Raw genomic sequence first — 27,576 nt, forward strand, 5'->3', positions numbered from 1 at the left:
TAGGGAGGCCCAGAACTCTCTGTGGGTTTCAGACTGGTCCCAGTTGCCTTCTGCTCCCACTGCTCCTCATGCAGGGACTCTGTGGGAGCCCAGCCCAGAAAATCCAGGAAAACCAACAGGAAACCTGAGGATGCAGGAAAGGGATGGAGGGAAATGTTAGCCCAGGTTTTTTTTTCAGTTTTCATTTCAGATTTTGGTGGGACCAGGGTTTTGGTGAAGCCAAGCTCAGGGCTCTGGAGCTGTTTGAGGTTGGGAGAAGGGCAGGCAAACCAAGGCAGCCCCTGCCCCAATTCCCAGCAGGTGTTTGAGGTTTGAAGCCCTTTCAGGTGAGCCATTTGGGCTGGAGCAAATTCTCCTGAGACATTTTTAGACAATAGGATCAGCAAAATCTTAGCCCAGAGCAAGAAACTTCCAGGGGCTGCCCTGGCTGGTGCTGGGAGACCTGGGGGCTGCTAGGAATCTGGAAATGAGGGATTTCCACAGGGATAGAACTGACAGGAAGAAGGGAATGAGGGATTTCCAAAGGGATACAGCTAACAGGAATCAGGAAATAAGGGATTTCCAAAGGGATTATCTGCCAGGAATCTAGGAATGAGGCCTTTCCAAAAGGATAGAATTGACAGGATTCAGGGAATGAGACCTTTCCCAAGGAATTATCTGCCAGGAATCTGGGAATGAGGCCTTTCCAAAGGAATTACCTGCCAGGAATCTGGGAGTGAGGGATTTCCAAAGGGATAAAACTGTTGGGAATCAGGGAATGAGAGATTTCCAAAAGGATAGAACTGACAGGAATCAGAGAATGAGATCTTTCCAAAGGGATACAACTGCCAGGACTCAGGGAATGAGGCCTTTCCAAAGGGATACAACTGCCAGGAATGAGGGAATGAGGCTATTCCAGAGGGACAGAGCTGCCCTGGCCCTGCAGCTGGCCCCGTGTGCATAGTTCCTGTGACGAAATGTGAATGCTGCTGCAGCTTTTCCATGAGAACAGGAAAATGAGGAGGGGGAGAGGCAGATCCTGCCAGCTGTGGCTTCTCCTGTGTTTCTGGGATGGGGCCATTCAGGGAATGGCCAGTCCAGCCCTCACAGCCCATCTGAGAGCTGGGGCTGCTGGAGGGGAGGCCCTGGAGGTGCCCAAGCTCCAGAGAGGCTGGTGAGAATAGTTCCCATGGAGATGGCTGGGCTGGAGGTGCTGGCCTGGGCTGTGGGGCTGGTTTGGGACCACAGGAGCTGCCCATGGCCCACCTGGGCCTTGGCTGGCCATGAGGGGAGGTCAGAGCCCTGCTGGGATCCTGAACCTGGAGCAGGGGAGCTGGGATGGTGAGGTGTCTTGGTTTGGAAAGACAGGAGTCTGCTAAGGAAGGCAGGAGCCTCCCCTGAAATGGAGAATGTAAACCCTCCCCACCCCTCTGAATTGCTATAAATTTTAAATTAAAGGGGTCTCAGGCAAAAACATGGGAGCAGGAAATAACAGTTCTTTAATAGGGAAAAGGAAAAAAATAAGGATAAAATAAACAATGCAGTACACTGGAACAACACTGACAGAGTCAGAACCCAACCTGACACCCTGTGGGTCAGGGTGTTGGCAGCAGTCCCATTGGAATTGTGGCTGCAGCCCTCCTGCAGTGTCAGGGGTGGTTCTGCTGGAGCAGGGATCCTGTAGAGAAGGATGGATTCTTCCTCTGAAGATCCAGTGGAAGAAGAGGCAGATGCTGTTCCTCTGGGGAATCCAGTGGGGAAGCCGTGCTGGTGTCTCAAAACCTCTGGATTATATCTGGGCAGGAATGCTTGGCTCCTCCCTCTGGGCTCACATCTCCCAATGGGATGCTGTAGTTCTTATCAGCCATGCAGTGACATTCAATAGCTGTTATCAGCAATGTCCCCTCCCGAGGGAGGTGTGAATGTGGTCACTCAGAGAGAGAGATAAGGCAAACTGCCCACTTGGCAAAGGTAATCTGCCATACAGATGGTAATGGAAAACATCTTGCATTGCAATATTCAACATGAGGTCACTGCAGACTGATGTTGGCTCCCAGGGAATGGAGATCCTGGCCTGTCCCTTCTGGGGGACATGGGGATGTGACCCAGCTCCTGGCTGTGGCACTGGGGCAGCTCCTGTGCCCGAAGGAGCTTTGCCAGCAGTGCTAGAGTCTGCAGTGTGGGTTTTCCACCTCAGGTGTTCCAGGGATTGGGGTGGGTGCCTGGAGGTTTCTTTTCTTCCCCTGCCCATGGCTCAGCAGTAGGGAGAGGTTTGTTAGGAAAATTAACCCACAAACACCAGAGGTTTATGTCCAAAGAGGAGACAGAGGAGTGCTTTTACTTTATTCCAGTAAAGGGAGAGGCCATGGGGCATTCCCCTGGGGTCTCAGATTTTTGGAGAATACAGCCTCTCTTTTATCCCAATTTCCCAACCACATTTCCCTTCTCTCTTTCCCCATTTCTGAGGTACTTGAGAGGTTCAGACTTCGCAAAACACCTGATACCAAAGATTCCCCTCTAATATATAACCCTCCCTTTTAATTTATAATTCTTATGAATTTAGGGGTTTTCCTTCCCCATTGTTTCTTTCATCTTTCAATGTCTAATTTCATTTATCAGCAAACTCAAAGTTTATTTGTAAAAGCAAATCTCTTTTTCCTTTCTTCAATCAGTGAATCCTTCCCATTGTTTCTTTTATCTCCCAGTGCTGGTTTTATCTACCACAGTTCGTTTGTAAAGACAAATCCACTGTTCCTCTCAGGTTCTTGTCAGGATCTGGTGGCAGCTCTGTGTTTCTGGTGACCGTGGAGGGTCCATGAAGGGCCACGTTGGAGGGACAGGTGACAAGAAGCTGTGACAGCTCAGCAAAGCTCCCAGCCTGAGCAGAGCCCAGGATGTGGCAGATCCAGGCTGCAGAGTGGGAGAAGGGTGTGCAGAAGGAGAACAGGGAGCAGTTGTTGGCTGTCTGCTCCAAGGCAGAGCTGCAAATGTCAGATGGAGCTGGAGGAGGTGTTTGGGAGAGGAGAAAGTGGAGCAGCACTGCTGGCGTGGGTAATCCATGGGACTCCTTCCTGCAGGGAAACTGAAGTGAATGTGATCCTGACAGGGAATGGGAGCATTTGTGAGGGTCGTGGGGCTGTTTGAGGAAGGGCCTTGTGGCTGGATCAGACCTGCCCTGACCTGGAGTCAGAGCTGCTGGAGCTGCAGGAGCTGCAGCTGTCCCTGGGCCAGGCTGGGCATTCCAGGTGCCCCCAGTGCCCCTCCTTGGGCAGGCATGGAGCCAGCTGGACTCCCCAGTGCCCTGGGGCAGGGATGGATAGGATGTTGGGAATGAGGAATTGTTCCCTGTGAGGGTGGGCAGGCCCTGGCACAGGGTGCCCAGAGCAGCTGGGGCTGCCCCTGGATCCCTGGCAGTGCCCAAGGCCAGGCTGGGCAGGGCTGGGAGCACCTGGGACAGTGGGAGGTGTCCCTGCCATGGCAGGGGTGGCACTGGATGATCCCTGATTCCATGGACACTGTCCTGGTGAGCTCCATCCAGGCACAGGGAATGTGTGAGGGCACTCCCAGCCCCTGCTGGCACCTGGCATGGAGTGGATGGGAAGGAATGGATGATGTCCTGCAGCAATAAACTCCTTCTAGATTCCTGGGGCTGTCCTGTACAGGGCTAGGAGCTGGACTGGGATGGTCCCTGTGGATTTTTCCAGCTCAGGAAGCTCTGTTTCTGTCAAACTGGCAGAACTCTTTGAGATTTTGCTCCTGTTTTGCTCTTCTGTGCTGTTACTAAAATACCCTAGGAGAGAATATCAGATGGAGACGAGGAGCAAGGAGCTGCTTTCATCCTTCCCCTACACCCTGGATGGCCTGGGGAGGTCCTGGACCAGATCCTCCGTGTCCAGGATCCCTCCTGGATCTGCAGTCCCTCTCCACAGGCAGCTGGCACAGGGATACAGCCTGTGGAAGGAGCACAGCTGGGATTTCCCTGCTCCTCGTTATTCCTTGGCCACTGTGGAGTCCCCTGGAGCTCTTGGCAACCTGCAGAACTCACAGCAGCTTTTCCTGAGCTCTGGAGGTGCAGTTCAGTGTCTCCAGGATAACAGGCAGGTTCTGTCCAGCACAGTGGGACCAGCTGAGAGGGATGTGGGAGCCTCTGGAAGCAGCAGCTGCTTCCCAGCAGCAGTTTCTGCTTTGAGGGAGCAGCTGCTTCCATGGAGAGGAGTGGGAAAGTCACAGAAACTTTGGGTTTTCCCCCTGAACAGGCTTAGGAACTTTGTTCCCTTCTCACTCCTTCCTCAGGGAGACAATCCCCCTCTCTCCTGAGATGTTTTCATAGCAAACTCCTGAATTCAGGTGTTGGACCAGGATCCCCTCCCAGGGAGGGCAGCTGTGCTCCCCTGGAAGAGCCCCAGCAGTCCTGGACAAAGGGATTAGTGCTGGATTCTTTCCTTTGTGCTGGAAATCCAGACCAGGGCTGGGTTTCCTTGGAATTGAGTTATGGATTTAACAGCCAGGCTGCCAAGAGCAGTCATGTGGGCTCGACTCTATTTCCTATCAATCTAAATCGATTCAAATTTGCAAGAAATACTTCCAGAGTCATTTTATCAACCAACTCCACTATTGCCTGGGGAAATTCAATGGAATTTTAAGGTGGGACCAGCTGCACTTTGTATTCCAGGCAGACCAGGAGGTTTAGGCTGCTGTGTCTGTGCTCATACTGTGCATGGGTATTGTGGGGATACACTGAAATATTGAATATCTGAACTGAGGCTGTAGTGACCCTGCTGCTGCAGCACTGCACTGTGTCCCTGGCAGCGCTACAGCTCCCTGTCACACTGACTTGTCACCATCATATTTTCTGGAAAAATCCCTTCACCAGGATTTCTCTCCTGGAAAGCTGAGAAGCCGCAGAGAAAAATGAAAACAATAATTATCTGATTTGCTTCTCCTGTGTTTTGCTGCTTTGGAATGTGGTTTGGACATTGTTTATCCAACAGGTGGTTGTTTCATTGGTTTCATGTGAATTGTTTTGACTTAATGACCAATCACCATCAGCTGTGTCAGGACTCTGGAAGCAGTCATGAGTTTTCATTATTATGTTTTAGCCTTCTGTCTGGATCCTTTCTCTGTTCTTTAGTACAGTTTAGTATAGCATTCTTTAATATGATAGAGTACAATAAAATAATAAATTAGCATTCTGAGAACATGGAGTAATAATAATAATAATAATAATAATAATAATAATAATAATAATAATAATAATAATAATAATAATAATAATAATAATACAATAAAATAATAATAGCCTTCTAAGAACATGGAGTCAGATTCATTCCTTCCTGCCACAGAGGACCCCAGAAAATACCACACTGACTGCTCCCAGTGTCCCTGGCAGTGCCACAGGTTCCTGTCACACTGGCTGCTCCCAGTGCTGCACACCCAGCTCAGGATCATTTTCCCAGCATTTTTCATGTGCCAGGGAGCAAACCCACCCTGAATAATCCAGCTAGAGGAAAGGAGGAAGCTGCTCTGCACTACAGGGCCTCTCTTCCCTGTACCCCTGAGTGCAGAGCAACCCCCACATTGTGATAAATAACAATCCAGGCAATAATGGAATTATTTCTGGGATGCTTTGGAGAGTGCTCTGGAAATAGGGTCAGCAGTACTTGGAGAGCCAGGATCAGAGCTGGAGCAGAGGAGAGGTGGAATTGATTTCCTTTTCTTCTTATCTGTTGGGAGATAAGGAACAGGGAGGTCCCAAAGCTCTTGGAGCTGTGGCTGTTCAGTGGGGAGTGTCTGGTGTCAGCTCCAGGGCTGCTTCCAGGATCCTGCTCCTATCCAAGGCTGTGTGCTGCTCCAGGAGGTTCACCTGGAGCTCACCTGTGACAGTCACACCTGTGAGCACTGGGATGTGGTTTTGGCCACCCCTGCCCTGGGCTGGGCTGTGGGATGGCTGCAGGGAGGGCACGGCCCAGCTCAGAGCTGCTCCTGCTCCTGTCAGCCCAGAGGTCCAATCCAATGGCTCCAGGAGCAGGAAATGTCTCCTTGCCCTCACTCTTGGCCAGCTGCAGCCACCAGGATTGGTGTGACCCATGAGCAGGCTGTGGGAGGCAGCCATGGGCACAGGGCAGTGCCTAAAATCCCAAAGTGCTGATCCCTGTGCTCTGATCTCCACGTGCAGAGCCTGCCCTGGCCCTGCTCCCAGGGATTTTCCATGGCTCCCACTCTCAGCAGGCTGGGGACAGCCCAGGCAGACTCGAGGCTGCTGCTAGGCACAGAGGGACAGGGCATGGCCCTGTTGAAAAAGAAATGAAATTTAGCAAAATATTTAATTATAGTGAGTTGTGTGTGAACTGGTTTGTTAAAAAGTAGTTTTGTAGCCGTTGAAAAGTGTGTTGAGTTTTGTGTGTAACCTAGCAGGTAGTCTTAGAGATTTAATAAATAATTAAACTAGTGCAGGAAAGTAAGAATGCTGACCTGTCTGGAGGCAGCATACAATGCTCTTAGAATAAGATAAGCAGAGGATTAATGATCTTGTTTGTGAACCAAGGAATGTATCATAAGGGGTCTGTGACCAGGCAAGGGGAACGGGAAACTGTTTCTTGGAGACTTTGTTGTGAATCGCATGTATAAGAGGGAAGCACCCATACGTGAATTTGGGGGCTCGGGTTTTAGGGACGTGAGTCCCCCAAGCTCCCCAGGCCCTTAATAAAGCACCCACAAAACTTATCCGAGTTTTGTGTCATTTATCAATCGGGCAACAGCCCCAGCACAGAGCCTGCAGGGGGGCAAGGAGAGAAGGAGCCATCTTTAGAGAGTAAGGAACCATCTTTAGGCCATCTGTAATGAAATAGTGACTCGGGAGTCGTGCTTCCATTTCTTTCTAAAGTTTTTGTTGCATTTGTGAAGGGAAAAGGCCAGAATTGCTGAGCAGGAGCTCCACAGGGACAGGACACAGAAGTGGCTTTGTTTCACCCCTTCTCCATCCCAACCAGTGTCACTTCCTCCAGCAGCTTTCTGCAGAGCACCTGGGGGTGTTACAGGGGGAGCTTCCCAGCAGTCAGAGCTTTGTGCTGGGCTGGGAGAAGCAGATGTGGATGTGGGAGGCAAAAGCCCTTTCCAGAACTCTGGGAGGCTTGGAGAAAGGGAGGCATCAAACGGCTCCAAACACCAGGCTGGAAGCAGAGCAGGCAAGGAAAGGGAGCTTTGCTTTTCTGTCACCCCTTCCCACCACCCAAAGGCCACCAACTTGAACCAGACCCAGCTGGAAGAAGTTCTCCCCATGATTTTATGTTGTTTTTCTTATCAGCTCTTGCTGCACCTTTTTTTTCTTCCTACATTCTCATTTCTTATCCAGTCCCTTGCATGAATAAGAGATGCCACATCCCTCCCTGACATGTCTCCCTGCTATAAATATCCCTGTGAGCAGAGAGAGCACGGACCTGATGTGTTTAGATGTATCCTGGATCCTAAGTGACGTTTCTCCAATATTGTGTCTTTAATGGGAATTCACTGATTAGGTGCAGAAAAGGCTCCAGGAGACGCCTGGGCTCACTTTAATACAAAGAGTACTACGGTTGCTAAGAGACTGATACTTCAACTTTGGAAATCTTCATCCCCACTCGATAGATTATCTTGGCAAATTGGACTTTCTGAGTTGGCAGCAAATGGGAAAGAGTAACTTATAAAAATAGAGATAATTTAGGTGACGTCAAAGGCATCTGGTGTCCTTTTCCAGCAACGTGAGACTGATCTATTTTGCTTTGTGTATAAATCACTCTGCATCCAGTGTGGGGCTCTGCTTACGCCTGCTCTCGGGGCTGGTTTATTAATAACCCCTAAAATATTAATGTTTGGGATATTTGGCCAGGTTTGTGGCAGGGTAAGGAGCTCTGGAATATTTGGCCAGGTTTGTGGCAGGAAAGGAGCTCTGAGATATTTGGGATCTTCAGCCAGGTCTGTGGCAGGGAAAGGAGCTCTGGGGTATTTGGGATATTCCATCAGGTTTGTGGCAGGGAAAGGAACTCTGCGATATTTGGGATATTCCATCAGGTTTGGGGTAGGGAAAGGAGCTCTGGGGTATTTGTTTGGGATATTCCATCAGGTTTGTGGCAGGAAAGGAGGTCTGGGATATTTGTCTGGGATATTCCATCAGGTTTGTGGCAGGAAAGGAGGTCTGGGATATTTGTTTGGGATATTTGGCCAGGTTTGTGGCAGGGAAAGGAGCTCTGGGATATTTGTTTGGGATCTTCAGCCAGTTTTGTGGCAGGGAAAGGAGCTCTGTGATATTTGTTTGGGATCTTCAGCCAGTTTTGGGGCAAGAAAGGAACTCTGCGATATTTGGGATCTTCAGCCAGGTTTGTGGCAGGGAAGGAGCTCTGGGATATTTGGGATATTCAGCCAGGTTTGGGGCAGGAAATGAGCTCTGGGATATTTGTTTGGGATATTCCATCAGGTTTGTGGCAGGGAAAGGAGCTCTGAAATATTTGGCCAGGTTTGTGGCTGGAAAGGAGCTCTGGGATATTTGGGATCTTCAGCCAGGTTTGTGGCAGGGAAAGGAGCTCTGTGATATTTGTTTGGGATCTTCAGCCAGTTTTGGGGCAGGAAAGGAACTCTGCGATATTTGGGATCTTCGGCCAGGTTTGTGGCAGGGAAGGAGCTCTGGGATATTTGTTTGGGATATTCCATAAGGTTTGTGGCAGGGAAAGGAGCTCTGGAATATTTGGCCAGGTTTGTGGCAGGGAAGGAGCTCTGGGATATTTGGGATATTCAGCCAGGTTTGGGGCAGGAAAGGAGCTCTGGGATATTTGTTTGGGATATTCCATCAGGTTTGTGGCAGGGAAAGGAGCTCTGAAATATTTGGCCAGGTTTGTGGCTGGAAAGGAGCTCTGGGATATTTGGGATCTTCAGCCAGGTTTGTGGCAGGGAAGGAGCTCTGGGATATTTGTTTGGGATCTTCAGCCAGGTTTGGGGCAGGAAAGGAACTCTGCGATATTTGGGATCTTCAGCCAGGTTTGTGGCAGGGAAGGAGCTCTGGGATATTTGTTTGGGATATTCCATAAGGTTTGTGGCAGGGAAAGGAGCTCTGGAATATTTGGCCAGGTCTGTGGCTGGAAAGGAGCTCTGGGATATTTGGGATATTCAGCCAGGTTTGGGGCAGGGAAAGGAGCTCTGGGATATTTTTTTTGGATATTCAGCCAGGTTTGTGGCAGGGAAAGGAGCTCTGGTGTATTTGTTTGGGATATTTGGCCAGGTTTGTGGCAGGGAATCAGGCAGAGATTAGGGAATCAGGCAGGGATTTGGGATTCAAGCAGTGATTCAGGCTGGGAATCAGGCAGGGATTCTTGTGTTTGGAATCAGGCAGGGATTGGGGCTGGGAATCAGGCAGGGATTCAGGAATCAGGCAGGGATTCAGGCTGGGAATCTGGCAGGAATTGGGGAATCCATCAGAGATTGGGGCTGGGATTCAGGCAGGGATTGAGGATTCAGCCAGAGATTCTGACTGGGAATGGGGCAGGGATTCTTGTGTTTGGAATCAGGCAGGGATTTGGGAATCAGGCAGGGATTCAGGCAGGGATTTTGGATTCAGGCTGGGATTTGGGATCCGGGCACAATTCCCTTGTGTTTGGAATCAGGCAGGCATTGGGGCTGTCCATGAGATGCAGCTGAGAAGGAATGAGGGAATTGGAGGAGAGAATGGAAGGGGCAGCACGAGGCTGGTGTGAGAGAAAGGGATTAAATCAGGAATGACTCAAAGCTGGAGTGTGGGAGGACATGGCCCCAGGTGCCTGTGGGACAAGGATCTCCCTGAGTGGTGGGGCAGGAGAGGAGGGAATGATGGAACCCTTGGAGAAAAGGCACTCCAGGAGTGCACCTGTGGGGAGGATGAGCTGGAAGAGGCTCTAACACCTGCTGGAGGATTTTCCAGCCATCACCTGTATCCTGGCAGCATCTCTCCCATGGCTCAGCACCTGAAGCCACACAGACAAGCCGTGGCTGCCTGTGTCACCTCAGCACTCTGGGCAATGCTGTCCCCACCCCAGGTGTGGCTCTGCCTCCCAGACAGAGATGGATGGCCCAGCATAAATTATCTCCTCTAAAGCAGAGCTTAAGGTGGACTTCTCCAGAGTTCAGACAGCACACTTGAATTTTAATGTCAGCTCTGAAATGCAGTTGCAGCCTCTGTGCTTGGTTGTGTGCTCAGGTTCTGAGATTTCCTGGTATTTTTAGAAACACTCATTTGTTCCAAGGACCAGCAGATGGAGAAGTGGCCACTGAAACGTGACCATGGGATGTATTTTGGAGGTATTGAGTGAACAGGAGTGAGATTATGATAAAGGCAAGGGTTACACAGCTTTTTCCAGCTCAGACAATGCCCTGTAATTGTGTGTCAGGAGTCCTTCAGCTTTGAGATCACACCAGTTAATTAAAGCAGCCCTCTGAAGAGCCTGAGTGCTGGCAGCTTTGCTGCCTCCTTCTCAAGCACAAAACAGCCTCTGAAGGCAGCTCTGGTGTTCAGTGCATCCATCTGGATGGGAACAAATACTTGGGAAATGGGAGATGTGATGGAATCCACCTCTAGTTTTACTGGGATGAGCCAGGCTGGTTTCCAGCCCAGGTGCTGGAGGGAGGAGCAGCCTTTGTGCTGTGCCACTCACTTTTGGTGGCCTTATCTCCATCCCAAAGTCTGTGATCTGTGACACACTTACAGGGCAATCCTGGTGTAGTTCTTGTTTCTCCTGGGTATCTCAGAATCCTGGAATGCTGGGCCAGGCTGTGCAAGGCCCAGAGGGTCCCTGGTGGCACCTCCGTGCTCAGGCAGGGCCATCCCCGAGCACAGGGCACAGCATTGTGTGCACAGGGCTCTGCAGGATCCCCAGTGCTGAGGGAGACTCCAGCCCCTCCCTGGGCAGCCTGCTCAGGGCTGGGCACTGCCCAGGGCACAAGTTGTGCCTCCTGGGCAGGGGCAGTGCTGGGCTCAGGCCCTGCCCGTGGCTCTGGTGCCACTGCTGGGCCTGGAGCAGAGCCTGGGCCCTGCTCTGCCCCTCCCTGCACACAGGGACAGCCAGGCCTGAGGGCCCCTCTCAGCTGGGGCTCCTCTCCAGCCTGAGCAGCCCCAGCTCCCTCAGCCTTTGCTGGGCACAGAGATGCTCCAGGCCCTCCTCATCCTCACAGCCTGAGCTGGCCCCGCTCCAGGAGCTGCTGTCCCTGCTGTGCTGAGGATCCAGAGCTGGACACAGCACCCAGAGCTGCCCCTGCCCTGGCCTGAGGCCGTTCCCTCTGCTCCTGTCCCTGTTCCCTGGAGCACAGCCCGACCCCCCGGCTGTGCCCTCCTGTCAGGAGCTGTGCAGAGCCACAAGGGCCCCCTGAGCCTCCTTTGCTCCAGGCTGAGCCCCTGCCCAGCCCCCTCAGCCTCTCCTGGGGCTCCAGGCCCTCAGGGCTCTCCCATCCTGAGGGGCTCAGGACTGGACACAGCCCTCGAGGCCCTCAGCAGGGCAGAACAGGGGACAAAGGGGGACAAAGGGAACAATCCCTGCCCTGGCCACTCTGTTTTTGATACAGCCCACGATGCTTTTGGCCACCTGGGCACCTACTGGGGTCAGAGCAGAGCCAGAAAGGTTTGGGTTCCCTTTCTCTGGTGTTTGATGCACACAGAGGGGCTTTGGGGCTGCTCCCAGGATCTGGGAATGTAACCTGGGGAGGATTTAAAATTCATCCACTCCACAGTGCCTTCAGAGACTGTTAAACCTCGGAGGAGCTCCCCAGGGGGGTTCTGCCAACTGCTGCCTCACCCAGATGGATCTGATCATCTACAGGCAATAAAATAACTATGCTGGGTTTTGGTGTCCCAGTCAAGGCAGTCAGCACCAGCAAAGAGCCCAAATCTCACTTCTCTTTCTCGTTCCAGCAATGTTTGTTTTCATTCCACCAGAGGAAGAGCTGCCAAGCTCCTGCTTTTGGGATGGGACAAAAAAAAAAGAGTGAAAATAAAAAGAAAAATATGTTAGCAAAAGGTAGGAAATGAAAAGAAATGAGTTCTTCAGCATTGTTGAAAGTATCATTAAAGCTTGCAAGGAAGGCAATCCTTTCCAAGCTGGATTGTCTGTGCTTGCCTCCAACACATTTTTCCAATGGAATTCTCAAGGGCTGCTTTCAGGTACACAGCACACAGAGAGAGAACAGGGATTTATTCTCAGAGAGGCTTTATTCTAACAGGCCTTTGATGTGCAGAAATTGCAGTTTCATTCAAACAACCAAACAGGAGAGAAATGCAAATATTTCAGTCACTCTCCTGGAACATTTGGAGGATTCAAGGTTTATAGTACAACAGTTTTTCCTGTTTTCTGAAAAAGGTAAACAGAGGGAAAAGAAACCCATGAAAGCTTCTCCCACACCTGCTATTAAGTACTTTGGAAGTGGAAATTCCCTCTGGATTTGCAGAATTGGGAGGGTCCTTGCAGGTCTCTCATGTCCCTGGGACCTGGCAGGTTCCACTGAGTCTCCTTCAGGAATGGAGTCCCCAAATCATGAGACTGAATTTGTTCCCATCAGTGAGCAGCTTCCAAATATCCCTTTACATTTCAGAGGTGGATGTTTGAAACTGCCATTACAACTCCTCTCCCTGGATTTCTTTGGTTGGAAATCAGGCTGGGCCTGTTTTTTGTACTGTTGGGGACAACAAATACAGAACGGAGCCTGTCGTACGTGCCAGGATCTGCCTGGAGATCAAATCCAGGGGAATTCCAGTCCCAGCATCACTTGTGGTGTTATGGATGGACCTTCAGGCAGAGCAAATGAGCACTCACAATGCACCTCCAGGGTAAAATTCAGATTTCTGGAGGGGTTTGCAATGAGTTTGCTGCTCTCTGCACAGGGCAATACTTGGGAATTGCTGCCAAAGCTGCCGTGTCAGTTGTTCAGAGGCACTGAAGTTTTGCTGTGGGATTTTTGGGGCTCCATGTCCTTAAGGGAAACATCCCAGTGATGCTTTGGGAAAAGCTTTCGCAAACTGCTTTGGACTTCACCAATTGGAATTCTTCCATGGAAACCTTTTCCATCCCCAGAATGCAGATTTTATTCCATTCCCTGTTGGCAATGACCCTTTCAGCCAGAAATAATGGAAGGGCTTCGTTTTGGGAATGCTGCAATCTTTCCTTTGGAATTGATTATTTCAGTGTTTAAAATATTAAATAATAGGGTCATGAAATACTGGGACTCCAGTGGGGTGAAGCCTTTTCTGGAACCCATTCCCAGCAAGAATAATGGATGAGCTTTGGTTCTGTTCCACTGCAAAGCCACGGCAAGGAAAGCAAAGCAAACCAAGGGGTGGAGTAGTTCCCAAATTCCCTCACCTTTCTTTTGGCCAAAACATTTGGAGCCTTTTGCTCCATTGTGGCCTGATCCCAGGTGCCAGAATGCTGAAGAGGCAGCCAGGCTGCCCAAAAGCTCCTTTTCCTTTTCCTTTTCCTTTTCCTTTTCCTTTTCCTTTTCCTTTTCCTTTTCCTTTTCCTTTTCCTTTTCCTTTTCCTTTTCCTTTTCCTTTTCCTTTTCCTTTTCCTTTTCCTTTTCCTTGTTTCTTTTTGTTTTTATTCTCCTTTCCCCCTTTTTTCTTTTCCTTTTTTCTCTTTCTTTTTGATTTTTACACTTCTTTTAATTTTTCTTTTTCCTTTTCCTTCTACCTTTTTCTCTCTTTTTCTTTTTCTTTTTCTTTTTCTTTTTCTTTTTCTTTTTCTTTTTCTTTTTCTTTTTCTTTTTCTTTTTCTTTTTCTTTTTCTTTTTCTTTTTCTTTTTCTTTTTCTTTTTCCTCTTCCCTTTTTGTTTTAATTTTCCTTTTTCTTTCCCTTTCATATTTTTCAAAATTTTAATTATTTTTTCTTTTTACCTTTTTCTCTTTCTCTTTTTTCCTTTTTCTTTTCCCCTCTTTTCCCTCTTTTTCTTTCTCATTTTCTTCTTCTTTCTCTTATTTTTCTGAGTTTTCCTCACCTTTCTTTTGGCCAGAATATCTGGAATTAACCCTTTTTGCTTCATCCCAGCTCCCAGGAGCCTGAGGAAGAGGCAGCCAGGCTCCCCCAAATCCAATGGAACGTGGAATTGTGATTTCTGTCTCCAGCTCTGGCAGTTCCCAACCCTTCCCTCTGCTGCTGTGGGATTGCTCCCACATCCATCTGCCCTTTCTGCTCTCTGCCTGATGGCAATCTTGAGTTTGTTTGGGAATTTCCAGGGGCATTTCCAGGGGCATTTCCAGGGGCATTGAGGAGCCTGGGGCTGCAGGTTCAGTTCAGGTGCTGAGGACTGAGGTCCCAGCCCCTCACCTGTTGGGCTGTTCCTGTTCCTCAGGGATTTGGGATTCTTCAGAGATCCCTTGGGAAGTGAAAGTGCTGGGTGCAGTTTGGAGATGGCAGGGATTGGCAGCCCCAAAATGAGAAAGTGCCCAATTTAGGGAAAGGGAAAACAATGGGGAAAACTGCCCCAAAGCAAGGGCAAAACTCTGAGTTTAATTCTGCACTCGGGTTTGGGGTTCTGTGCACAAAGAACAGAGTTTGTGTCTGAGGCTGGAACCAGGAGGGGAATTCTGGCATGGCAAAGTCCTTCCCAGAGTTTCCTTTCCAAACAGAGCTGGTGCTGCCTCTTTCCTGCTCTGGAGCCAGGACTGAGGCTCCTTCCCTGAGCTCCCAGCAGGGAGGAGGCAGGGACAGGCAGGATGTGTGGAGTGGGATTCATTGCTGGGCTCCTGATCACCAGCTGTGCTCTCAGGGAAGCATTTCTCTGCTAGAATCACTCAGGACTTCATGGAGAAAAGATTTTTCCAGGATAGAAAAGATTTTGGGACTTGGAGAGCAGAAAATGCACAGGAATAAGGAATTTTGGATGAAAAGCATGAAACCAGAGGACGGTCCTTCCCAGGGGCAGCTGCTCACCTTGGGTGGGGATATTGGAGAAACAAGGAGTAGGAATTAATCCCAGGGATGCAGAGTGGCTGCCCCGGAGCTTGGAGCAGCCTGGGACAGTGGGAGGTGTCCCTGCCATGGGAGGGGTGGCACTGGATGGGCTTTGAGGTCCCTTCCAACCCAAACCATTCTGTGATTCTGTGAAGTCTGCTGAGTGGAAAGGGATGAGAGGGATGCTGGAGGTGCTGCTCCTGTCCCACCTGGAGGATTTGGGGGGATGAGAAGGAATATTTCACTGTGAGCTCAACTCCTGAGTCCTGAGCAGACTCAACAGGGCCCAAGGTCCTTCTCTGGTCCTGAGTAAAACCACAGTAAGGCCTTGTTAACCAGGGCTTAATGGGAAGTTAATTAAAGGCAGAGGGGTTGGGAGAGCAATGGAACTCCAGGAAAACCTGCTGCAGGCACTGCCTGTCCTTCTGAAGGGTGAGTTTGGCATGGGGAGGAGGATCCCAACCCATCCCCTTCAACAGCCAGGTCTCAGAGTTTGTAACAATGATCCCTATGGGCTGTCCCAAGGACATGATTCCACATGACACAGGAATACTGGGCAGCAAATTCCTCACAGAGAGTGCTCGAAGTCCAGCTGAGGCTCTGGGAGGTCCAGGGAAGGAGCTGCACATGCAGGGAGAGGTTCTGCTTCCTGCTGGGCATAGACTGAGAGCTACTGGTTGGAGACCTACAGAGCTCATTCCAGCAGGAAATCGGGGCAGGATCAAAATTCCATCCAGCAGCCACAGGGAACAATCCCACGTGGCTGCTGGGAGAGCAGGGATGGGAGCAGGGAGGAATTGCGGATGTGAGGGATTGGGGGATGTGAGGGGTATGAGGGGATGTGAGGGGATGTGAGGGATGTGAGGGGATGTGAGGGATGTGGAGGGATGTGAGGGATTGGGGGATGTGAGGGATATGAGGGATTGGGGGATGTGAGGGTATTGGGGAATGTGAGGGATGTGAGGGATGTGGAGGGATGTGAGGGATGTGAGGGGATGTGAAAGGATTGGGGGATGTGAGGGATGTGAGGGATGTGAGGGATTGGGGGATGTGAGGGATGTGAGAAATGTGAGGGGATGTGAGGGGATGTGAGGGGATGTGAGGGGATCTGAGGGATTGGGGGATATGAGGGATTGGGGGATGTGAGGGATTGGGGGATGTGAGGGGATCTGAGGGGATCTGAGGGTATGTGAGGGGATGTCAGGGATTGGGGGATATGAGGGGATGTGAGGGGATCTAAGGGGATGTGAGGGTATGTGAGGGGATGTCAGGGATGTGAGGGGATGTGAGGGGATTGGGGGATGTGAGGGATGTGAGAAATGTGAGGGATGTGAGGGATGTGAGGGATATGAGGGGATGTGAGGGATTGAGGGATGTGAGGGGATGTGAGGGGATGTGAGGGGATGTCAGGGATTGGAGGATATGAGGGGATGTGAGGGGATCTAAGGGGATGTGAGGGTATGTGAGGGGATGTCAGGGATGTGAGGGCATGTCAGGGATTGGGGGATGTGAGGGTTTGGGGGATTTGAGGGGATGTCAGGGATTGAGAGATTGGGGGATGTCCAGGACAAGCAGGATGAGCGGGAGCTGCAGCGGGGGAGGCTCAGGGAGGGCAGTGCTCTGCTCTGTGCTGCTCTGGAAGGAGGAGGAGGGGAGAAGGCTGTTTGCTGATAAAGAGAGCTGTGAAAGAGAGATGGAGCTTTCTTTGGAAAACACTGGAAATTTATTCCCTCCTCATTCAGCCTTTTAGCAGCGGGTTCTGGAGTTGTAAACAAAAGTCGTAGCGTGAATCTGGAATTTATCTGCCTTGTTGCGCTAATCTCCTTTCAGTGTGGGTGTTGGGGTGGTTTTTTTTTCTTCTTCTTTCTTCTTCTTCTTTTTCTTCTTTTTTCCCCCTTCTTTTCCTTTTTTCTTCTTCTTTCTTTTTTTTTTTTTTACTTCTTCTTCTCCTTCCTTCTTATTTCTTACATTCCTTTCTTCTTCTTCTTCTTTTTTTTTCTTCATCTTCTCCCTTCTTTCTTGCTTTCTTCTTTTTCTTTTTCTTCTTCTTCCTTTTTCTTCTTTTTCTTTTTCTTCTTCCTACTTCTTCCTCCTTTCTTCTTCTTCCTTCTTCTTTTCCCCCTTTCCCTTTCTTTTCTCTTTTTCCTTTTATTCTCTTCCATCTCCTCTCTTTATTATTTTTCTTCTTTCTCTTTTTATCTCTTTTTTCTAAACCCCTCTCTTTATTTTTCTTTTTCTGCCTCATTTTCTTCTTCCTTTTCCATCGAGGCTGGGTAACACATTTTTCCCTGGCCTTGCCCATCCTGGGTTATGGAACTTGCAGGAAGCCCCACAGAATTCCAGGCTCTGGACCAGCCCCACCTGGGGAGCAGAGCTGGGGAGGACCCCGAGGGCAGGGGAGCTCTGGGGTTGCTCCCAGGGCATTTCCATGAGCAATAATCCACGGCAGGGCAGCCCAGGAGGAGCCTGTGCCAGTGCTGTGGCATTCCCTGCATTTGTCTGGGTGTTTGGAGCCCCTCTTTCACAAAGTCAAAGGAGGGGTCTCTGTGGTGGCACCTCAGGGTCACACAGTTTGTGCCAGGGGACCAAACCCCTCCTGGAGTGGGTGGGAGGTGCTGTCCCCACACTCATCTCTGCAGGGAGACAAGGATTTGCAGTGGATGTGGCACAAAAAGCTGATTTTTTATCCAGGGAGCAGAATTGGGCCTTTGGCTTGGGCAGGGCCCCTGTCCTGGTGCTGCTGTTCAGAATTCCAGGGCTGGGTGCCCAAAAAACCCTGGGAGAGATTCAGGGAGCCAGGGGTGCAGCAGGAGGGGAGGGCAGGGAGCTGAGGAAAGGTTTCAAGCAGTGATTGCAGCTCAGAACATGAGCCCTCATTTAGGAATTCTCATGGAATAATCTGTAGGAACAAGAAATTACCTCTAAGGTTTGACATGGAATTGTCTGTAGGAATTAACATGGAATAATCTCTAGGAATTAACATGGAATCATCTGCAGGAATTAACATGGACTCACCTGTAAGAACAGGAAATTATCTGTAAGAATTAACATAGAATCATTTGTAGGAATTAACATGAAATCAACTGTAAGGACATGAGATAACCTGTAGGAATTACCCTGGGATCACCTGTAGGAATTACCCTGGGATCACCTGTAGGAATGACCATGGAATCACCTGTAGGGATTACCCTGGGATCACCTGTAGGAATTACCCTGGAATCCCTGTGTGTTTATGCTCACTACTGTAGTGTGCACTGAAATATTTGATAAAGGATACCAAGACTGAGATATTTGGAATAAAAACGTTCTCAGCAGGCTGGAAGAGGTCCCTGGAGGCTGAGGTTGCTGCTGCTGGAGGTGACTTGGTCACCAAAGCTGTCCAGAACAGACAGAGCCCCATTTCCCAATGCTGACCCCTGGAACTTCCTCCTCCTTGAGGCCAAATCCTCTCACACCCATTTGTTCCTACACCAGTGGTGCTCCTCACCTGAAATGGCTTTTCCCTGTCCCTGGAATGTCCCCTCCCTCTTCCTGTCCCCTCAGAGGTGGAAATCAAAGCCCTGTGAGGGTGGGCAGGCCTTGGCACATCTGTGGCTGCCCCTGGAGCCCTGGCAGTGCCCAAGGCCAGGCTGGACAGGGCTGGGAGCAGCCTGGGACAGTGGGAGGTGTCCCTGCCATGGCAGGGGTGGCACTGGATGGGTTTTGAGCTTCCCTCCAACCCAAACCATTCCAGGATTCCATGAGCTGAGTCCTGTCTTCCTCTCCATCACCCTCTTCACTTCCCTCATTCCAAGCTCATCCCTCAGGCCCAGCCTGGCCATTTCCCAGCACAGAGAGGAGGTGATTGTTCCTCCTGATTATTCCCCAGGCACTGACAGCTTGGCTCTTCCTCCTGATTTACAGGGGGGGTCAGAGCATGGCCTCTCCAGCCTCACCCTTCTCTGCTGGTTGAGCCCTGCTCTGTCCTGCAGGGATTTCCACAGCAGGGAAATCGGTACACAACAGTGGAAGCTGCTGGTTTGCCAAATCCTTTCAACACTTGCAGGATCACAGTGCTGCTGCCCCCCAGCCTGCCCTCAAGGGTTCCCAGTCCTTGAGGTGCTTCCCTTTGAGGGTGGATCTGAGAGCAGCAGCTCTTGTTCTGTCCTGCATTTCCATGGGAATGGCAGCTCCCAAATGTCACCATTGAGTTAGGAACCGCTGAAGAAAGGCAACATTGACTCCATGCTCAGAAGGGATGAAGTGAGATTTATTAGGAACTACACATATTTATAGACAGGATCCAGAACCTGATTGGTCGCCCAGAACCTGATTGGTCCTTAAACAACACCCCTCACACCACTGGTTAATTAGGAACAACACCTTTTTGTAAAATATCCTTCCATAAACATCGCCTACAAACATTCCACATGTTCACAAGCACCAGGTGCAGAGATTAAGAAAAGAATTAATTTAATTCTTTCTCTGAGCGTTCTCACAACTTCCCTAAGACAATAATGCCTGGGAAAGTTTGTCTGTTTAACCTGTCACATCCACACCCGAAGGTTACCTGGAAATGTTCAACGTGCTTGGGAGCAGAAGCACCAAAAATGTCTTTTCCACAAATCATTTTTGTCTTGGGGAAGGGAGAGATGAATAAAAATCTGCCCAATTCTGTGGAACAAGAGCAGCCCCAGGCCTGAGTTGTGAGCCCAGGGCACAGTGAGAGCACTGCTGAGCTGCTCCGCTGAGATCCCAAAAACCGAGGGAAATATTTTGACACTTCCCATTGGAATACGATGGGGGGGGCGTTGCCATTAGATAAAAACAGGATTATTTTGACACTTCGTCGCAATTTGCGGCAGGGAAAAAAAACCCACCCAAAAAAACAAGAGTGAGAATAGCAGATGGAGGGCTGGAAATTTCCAATTTTTAGCCGTAGTAGTGCCAAGCCTCACTCCCCGGTTCACTCAAGGACGAGCTGTTTGCAGCTTTCAGATCCTTCCCTCCGTACTCGGGGGCCCAAAGGTGCAATTAAGGACAATTAAGGATGCAATGAGTGGGGAGATTTGGGGCGGTGTTATCTCGGCTCTTATCTCCCCAATGACAGCGGGGTAATGACACTTTTGGGGTGGGATTTACACCCCAAACCACCCCAGGGCGGCCAGGGCATGTGATGGAATTAATTCTCCGGGGAATCATTATTCATCCTTGCTCGGGAGACACCACAGAATGACGATGGGTGCCCAGGGAAATCAGTGGAAATAAACCCGGCCAGGGGGAGAGATGAGCGGGAAGGTCGGGCTGGAGTGGGGAGAAGGAAGGGGAGGGATGGGATGGAGCAGGGAGAGGGATGGGGATGGAGCAGGGTTAGCGGGAGGGGAGGATGAGGATGAGGATGGATTTGGGGCAGTGAAGCACTTTTGGGCTGGATTTCAGGGCCAGCTCTGGCAGCGCTGTTTGTGCCCTTCAGAAAGGCAATGAAGATCCCTCCTTTCCCTGCTTCTCCCCTCCTTTCCCTGCTTCTCCCCTCCTTCTCCCGGAGGGGGGGTTGATGGGACATGTGCTGGGTAATCGGGATGCTGTAACGTGCAGCTGTTCAATGGCAGCAGAGAGAGGGAATGAATTAAAAGCAAACACATCTCCTCCCCTTCCCCTCCACAGCTCTGGAATGCTCAAATAACTCTGGGAAGGGAGTGCTGTGCTCTGGGCTCCTGGGGAATGGGAATCTTCACACTCAGGGAGGAACATCCGGATCAACTTTCCTGGGAAACCTTTTAGGGTCAGCTCTGCTCCTGCTGCCCCCAAACCCTCACTGATTGTTCCTTTCTTCTTGCTGGACTTGCACCCTTCCAGTTCCTCCCAGCCTTGGCTCATTTGGGAATTAAATTCACGTTGTGGCTGCTGGTCTTTGAGGTCATTAACAAAGGTGTTAATTGGGATGATGGGGTGGCCAGGGCTGGCTGGGGCTTGGAGCAGCCTGGGATAGTGGGACCAGAGGAGCCTTGGTCCCTCCCAACCCCAATCCCTGCAGGACTCTGGGATTCCATGGGGCAGGATGAGCTTCCTGTCCTTTGATTCTTCCTGGGATCTCTTCCCCCTTTTCTCCTCTGGTACAGTTCTGTGTCAGCTGCCCACGTTTGGGAGTAAATGAAGACACTACTTAGGGAAAGAGGAATAAATATTGGGATTTCTGATCCCCACATGCTTGGTTTTCCCTGCTGCCACCCAGGCTGGGCAGGGGGACAGGGCAGCTCCTGGGGCAGCAGCTCCTCGACACCCTCCCCCCTGTGATCCTTAAAGCCAGAACAGGGCTCTGCTATTTTGCATCAGGGCAAAGCATCCCTGTGGAGACGCTGGAATAGGAAAGATCCCAAAGCTTCTCCAAGCCCCAGCGCTGTCTGTGGAGGGATTGACTCTGTGGACCACATCCCCTCGCAGCTCTGAGCCGGGAGCATCTGTTGCCATGGAGACTTGGTGGGGAAAGGCATCTGGGGAAAGGGAGGCTGTATTTTTAGCTTTGGGTAATGAAATGGAACAGCTGGAGAGGAAGGTGAGGGGCAGCCAGGGGCCACAGGGCCCTGGAGCGGGGTTTGGGAGCAGGGCTGGGCTGGGGAGGGTGCTCAGGATGGGCAGCACCTGCAGGAGCCTGGGAATAACCCCTGGGAAGAGAAGGGCATGAGGAGGAGCTGTTCCATGTAAGATCAGGAGGAGGCTGTGCCTGAGGTCACACTGCTCCCTGTACAGTGTGTTCAGCCTATAAATAGCTGATATCTACCTCTGCACAAGTGGTATTTATAGAGTGGGGAGGGGAAAGGCTCTGGTTGGTGATGGCAGTGGAGCTGGGGAGGATGTGCCAAGCATGGTCTGAAGTTCAGGTCTTTGCGAGGAACAGAAAGCCCCAAATGTGTGTGGGGGGTTTGCTCTGCTCAAGGCTCAAGGGTTGAGTGCTGTAAATTGCAGCTTTTGGGATGGGTGTGCCTGGAGAGGGCCCTCAGCTGGAGCTGCTGTGTGGATATTCCCCAGCAGAGCCCTGGACAGGTGTCCTTCATCCCTGGCATTTACCCCTGGCATTTGGATCAGTCTCACATGTAAACTTTTTCCAGATTCATGTTTTACTTCTCTAAAATCCTCTCCCTGCAATGAATCTCATTCTTCTGCCTTCAGCTGCCACAAGTTTGTTTTCCCATTAATTGATCTGGGTGTGATATTTACTGCACTGAGCTCTCAGGACCACACATGAAAGGAGATTTCCCTGCAGCTGGCAGAGTCTGCTGGGATTCAGGGATTCAGTCCTGAATACTCCAAAGGCTCCTGGAATTATGAGCCCAAGCTTTGAGCTGCCTCCCCACCTTTCCCTCCCAGCAGGGTGGGCTGGCAGGGAGACGTGGAAAGGGGAACAGGAAATGGGAATAGGATCCTGCCCTGGAAATGAGAATGGGAAATGGGATCAGGATCCTGCCCTGGAAATGAGAATGGGAAATGGGATCAGGATCCTGCCCTGGAAATGGGAACAGGAAACGAGAGCAGGATCCTGCCCCTGGAAATAAGAATGGGAAATGGGATCAGGATCCTGCCCTGGAAATGGGATCAGGATCCTGCCCTGGAAATGGGAACAGGATCCTGCCCTGGAAATGAGAATTGGAAATAGGATCAGGATCCTGCCCTGGAAATAGAATGGGAAATGGGATCAGGATCCTGCCCTGGAAATGGAAACAGGAAATGAGAGCAGGATCCTGCCCCTGGAAATAAGAATGGGAAATGGGATCAGGATCCTGCCCTGGAAATGGGAACAGGATCCTGCCCTGGAAATGAGAATGGGAAATGGGATCAGGATCCTGCCCTGGAAATGGGATCAGGATCCTGCCCTGGAAATGGGAACAGGAAATGAGAGCAGGATCCTGCCCCTGGAAATAAGAATGGGAAATGGGAACAGGATCCTGGCCCTAGAAATGGGAGCAGGAAATAGGAGCAGATCCTGCCCTGGAAATGGGAACAGGAAATAAGAACAGGATCCTGTCCCTGGAAATGGGAGCGGAATCTTGCTCATGGAAATGGGGGCAGGAAATGAGAACAGGATTCTGCCCTGTAAATGGGATCAAGATCCTGCCCCTGGAAATGGGAGCGGTCTGGTGGGGGCAGGGGAGTGGCTGAATCTGGGTGAGGAGGTTTAGAAGCAGATTTTGAATTGTAAAGCTTTAAATAAAGATTAGCAAAGACCATCAGAACCATTCCCTGGTGGGCTCTGCTGCTCCTGCCCTTTTCCCAGGAACATCCAAAGGTTTTCTGAGGCCCCTCTGAAGGGTCTGGCAGCCCCTGACTCCTGGGGACAGGATGGGGGGGACTCTGGCAGCCCATGGAGGACTGGGAATATTTCCCTTAAAGCCTGAACTATGCCAGGCAGGCCAAACATTTTCCATCCTCCAATGGATTCCTTCCTGGTTGAGAATGGAGAACTTTTAAATTAGTTAGGGGTTCTTTTCCCAAAAAAACCCTGCTGAGTTTTCCCTACCACTTCTCCAGTGAAATGCTTTAAGTGAAAGTGAAAATCCTCTGAGCAGTTGCGGGGAGCCCTGGGCTGTTCCCAAATCCTCATTCCCAGAGGGAGATGATGGAGCATCCCCTGATTCCTTCTCCAAGCATGGGGCAAAGACTGCTTCACCAAAACTGAGGAACTGGCGCCTCTTTCCCTCCTCAGCTCCAACCTTTCCAGTGAAACAGGCTCCCAGCTCCTGGGAAGTTACAATTTCTCTGGCATTTGCAAGAGGCAGATCTGGGGAGTTCAGATCTGGGAGCTGAGAGGTTTGTGAGCAGAGACATTGAGGCGGTGGATTATGGAACCATGGAATATCCTGAGTGGGAAGGGACCACAGGGATCGTCCAGTCCAGCCCCTGGCCCTGCACAGACACCCCAGCAATGCCAGCCTGGGTATCCCTGGAGCATCTGGAGCAGCCTCGGGGCTGTGCCCATTCCCTGGGCAGTGCCAGCATGCTCTGGGGGAAGAACCTTTCCCAAAATCCAACATAAACCTGCCCTGGCCCAGCCCCAGCTGTTCCTGTCCCAGGAGCAGAGATTGGAGCTGCCCTCTCAGTGTCTCCTCTCACACAAGTGGCTGCCACAGGCTGGAGCAGTTAAAAGTTAAAAAACAAACCAAAGTCAGATATCAGGAGCTGAGCCAAGCTAAGGACGATTGATGGAAGTGGTTCCTTATGTTCCATCGGTATTTTTATTGATCTGAGGCTGTTTAGTGCTGTAAAAACGTTATAAATTAGAGAAAAGCTCTGAGCAGGATCTAGAGAAGGAAATCACCCAGGGTGACAGCAACAGCAGAAGAGGAAACAGCCTCAGGTTGTGCCAGCAGAGGTGCAGGTCGGATATTGGGAATTATTTCCTCACTGGAAGGGTGGCACAGGGTGGAGTCCCTGGAGGGGTTTAACAGCCCTGGGGATGTGGCACTTGGGGACATGGCTCAGTGGTGGCCTTGGCAGTGCTGGGGGAATGGTTGGACTCAATCTTAGAGGCTTTTCCAGTTCTGTGTCTCTGATCTTGGGATATCCTGAGTGCACAGAGGTTTGTGGGTGTGCATTAACATATCCTGATCATCCTGCCCCGGGATGATCAAATATTCACAATTAACCTTGGAAAAGGCAGCAGCTGCTGCTTCTGTGCTCAGCATCCACAGAGTCCTCCACCATAGCAGCTCCTCCCTTCTCCCTTCTGTTATGGATGGATAATGAGATGATTGGCTCTCACAATTAAAAGATAACTATTGTGTGAATATTAAGAAAAGCTTTAGTGATGTACAGTTATGTTATTGTAGTTTAGATGCCCTCTGCTCTCCCCACAGTTCCCTTTCCCCCTGTATTGCTGCCATCACACAGCCTGGGCTGTCCAGCACAGGTACAAAGAAGCTGCACAGGTGTCCCTGGCATGGGGCAGGTGGGGATGGAAAAGCTTGGGGGTGCTCAGGGGGTGAGCATGGCAACACCTGAGCTCCAATCCAGGTACAAAGCAGTCTGCACTGATAAATGGCACAGAAGAGCTGAATGACAGACCTTGGGAGGGGCCAGGGCTGGCTGATGCAACCCCAGGGGTATAAAAGACTGAGCATCCAGCTTGAAGATGAACTGGCCATGTGGTATGCACAAGGGGCAGTTTCCAGCACTGCAAATTTTTCCTTATGTAGTCCTGCAAAAAATGCCAATCACTTGATTTTTAAAAAATTTTAAAAGTTTAATGATAATAAAATGGTTATAACAACAGCAATATAATTAGAGTAACAATAATTTGGACAGTTTGGATTAGGACAATATGAGACAATAAGTACAAAGAGTTACGGACAGTCTGGTTGGCTCTTTCTGGGCAAAATAAGCCCGAAAAAGGGCTTTAACAGAGGATTAACCCTTAAAAGCAACAGCCTATTGTACATTCATACACCTCATCCAGGATGCATAAATTCCATTCAAACACAGGATTCTGTCTGGTCAGTGTCAGCTTCTTCATCTGAATCCTGACAGCATCTTCAGGGCTGAGCAAGGCAGGAAGAAGTTCATTTCTTCTGATAATGGAGCAATAAATTCTCTTTCTCTGAAAGATTCAGGTGTCCTGTGGCTGCTATCTCACTGCGAGTCCTTTATTTAAAAAGTATCTTACATAGCATAGTTTCTATTTTAACATTACGTTATAACCTAAAAATTATTATTTAAATTATTATTTATTTTAAAATTTTTATTTTAAAATTATGGTATGACCTAAAAACCTATCTATAACACACTACTAAAAAATTAAAACAGCATAACTTTCTAACATAACACATATAATATTCATTTTAATATTTGCGAAAAGCCAACCATAAAATATGCATTTTTTTCACAGTCCTTTCGTTGTATTTTCATTGAGGTTTAATAAACCTTTTGAAATTTTCCGAAGTGAGCGGCTGTTTCTCTCATTTCCCTGCGCAGAGATCCGGGAGGCTTTCCGAGTGCTGGACCGGGATGGGAATGGCTTCATCTCCAAGCAGGAGCTGGGCATGGCCATGCGCTCCCTGGGCTACATGCCCAGTGAGGTGGAGCTGGCCATCATCATGCAGCGCCTGGACATGGATGGTGAGTGCTCAGGGCTGTCACCCTGGTTTTTTTTTAAGATTTTCTAAGCCTTCTGATGTTGACATTCTTGTAGCGAACTTTCTCACACGCTTTCTGTAAATAACTCATCGTTTTGCATTCCTTTATGGAAGAAGAAAAAGTTGATGGACTGTTGGTCAGTCCAGTGTCTTTGGAGAGGTGGCACTGTCACCCTCCAATCCACTGTCACTCTTGGAAAACTATAAATGTTAGAGTCAGAAAATAAATTTCTCTTTTCTTCTTCACTTTAAAGACAGTGGTGTGCGCTTGTGTTCTTTCGTGTCCTGTAGCGACACAGGGGCTTGGCAGGCCTTGGGTCCTCATCCAACAACTCCTGCTCACCAGGGGAAGGGTGGAGGGGAGCTGGGGAACTTTGTTTTCTCCACACAAAAGGAAAGGGCAAGGTGAGATGTGAAGCTGCTGTGGGTGATCCCAGGGATCAGGCAATCCATGGAAGAGGGATGGATCATCCCTTGTGGGATACAGCTTGGGTGAACCCAGAGCAAAGTCCACAATCCCAACAATGCCTGGGCATCCATGGGAGCTCCTGGAGCTCTGGCAGCCTCGGGGCTGGGACCATTCCCTGGGGGTGTTATAGACAAGTAATGTAATAGTTGGCTCTCTCAATTAAGAGACAGATATTACACAGATGTACGGTAATGTTATTGTAAGATGTCATTCCACAATCCTCTTTCCCTCCCCTCCTTGTAACAGCCTCAGTAGTCAGGACATTTAGAGGAGGCTGCCTTGTCACCAGGAGGCAAAGCATGACAACACCTGACCTCTGTTCAAGGTGTAAAAAGTGATCTCCACCGATGGATGGCACAGAAGGAGTTGGCTGACAAAACTTTAAGAGGGGCTAAGGATATAAAAAGCAGAGCATCCATTTTGTGGAGGAGCATGTGGCTGGTAGTCACAGGGGGCTCTCAGCGCTGTAATTTTACCTTATTTAGTCCTTGGTTGAAGTTTTTGTTAAAGTTTATTAACATTTGAAAAAGTGAGCAGTCGTTTCTCACAAGGGCAAGAACTTTTCCCTAAAATCCAGCTTAACCCCCTCTGGCCCAGCTCCAGCTGTTCTCTGTCCCTGTCACGCAGAGCAGAGAGGGGAGCTGGCCCTCAGGAGGAGCTGAGTCTCCCCTCTCTGAGTGGTGAGGGGCTGTCCCAGCCTGGAGGGGGACATCCCACAGGTGAAACACAAACCAAAGTCAGATATCAGAAGCTGAGCCAGGCTGAAAGTGATGGAAGCAATTCCTTTGATGCCATCACCATAATGGAATATCCTGAATTGGAAGGGACCCCCAGGATCATCCAGTCTAGCTCCTGGACTGGCCCAGACACCCCAACAATCCCACCTTGCACAGATAATCTTTGCCAGGCTCTCTGAACCTTTCCCTGTGCATTCCTGGGCAGCCCTGGCCGCTGACATTTGGAGCAGGATTCCCCACAGTCCCGGAGCTGCTGGGCTGGGAGCTGCTCCAAGGAGGTGTTGATTGCTCTGCCAGGAGAAGTTTTGAGGGGCGGAATCATCCCGAGCCAGGTCCTGCTGGGAGAACTCATCGAA

General features: G+C 50.1%; 1 protein-coding gene across 4 annotated transcripts in view; it reads left to right on the forward strand.

Annotated features, from left to right (window-relative positions):
- The window catches only part of CALN1 (calneuron 1), a 176,668-nt gene that overhangs the window by 74,158 nt on the left and 74,934 nt on the right, over window positions 1-27,576 (forward strand). For all 4 annotated transcript variants that reach the window (XM_058037500.1, XM_058037501.1, XM_058037503.1 and 1 more), the window contains one exon: window positions 25,854-25,997. In XM_058037500.1, coding sequence (XP_057893483.1) covers window positions 25,854-25,997 — 144 coding nt within the window. The remainder of the gene's footprint in view (window positions 1-25,853; window positions 25,998-27,576) is intronic.

The sequence above is a fragment of the Melospiza georgiana genome, chromosome 19, assembly GCF_028018845.1.
Source record: "Melospiza georgiana isolate bMelGeo1 chromosome 19, bMelGeo1.pri, whole genome shotgun sequence".
In the NCBI taxonomy this organism is placed as follows: Eukaryota; Metazoa; Chordata; class Aves; order Passeriformes; family Passerellidae; genus Melospiza; species Melospiza georgiana.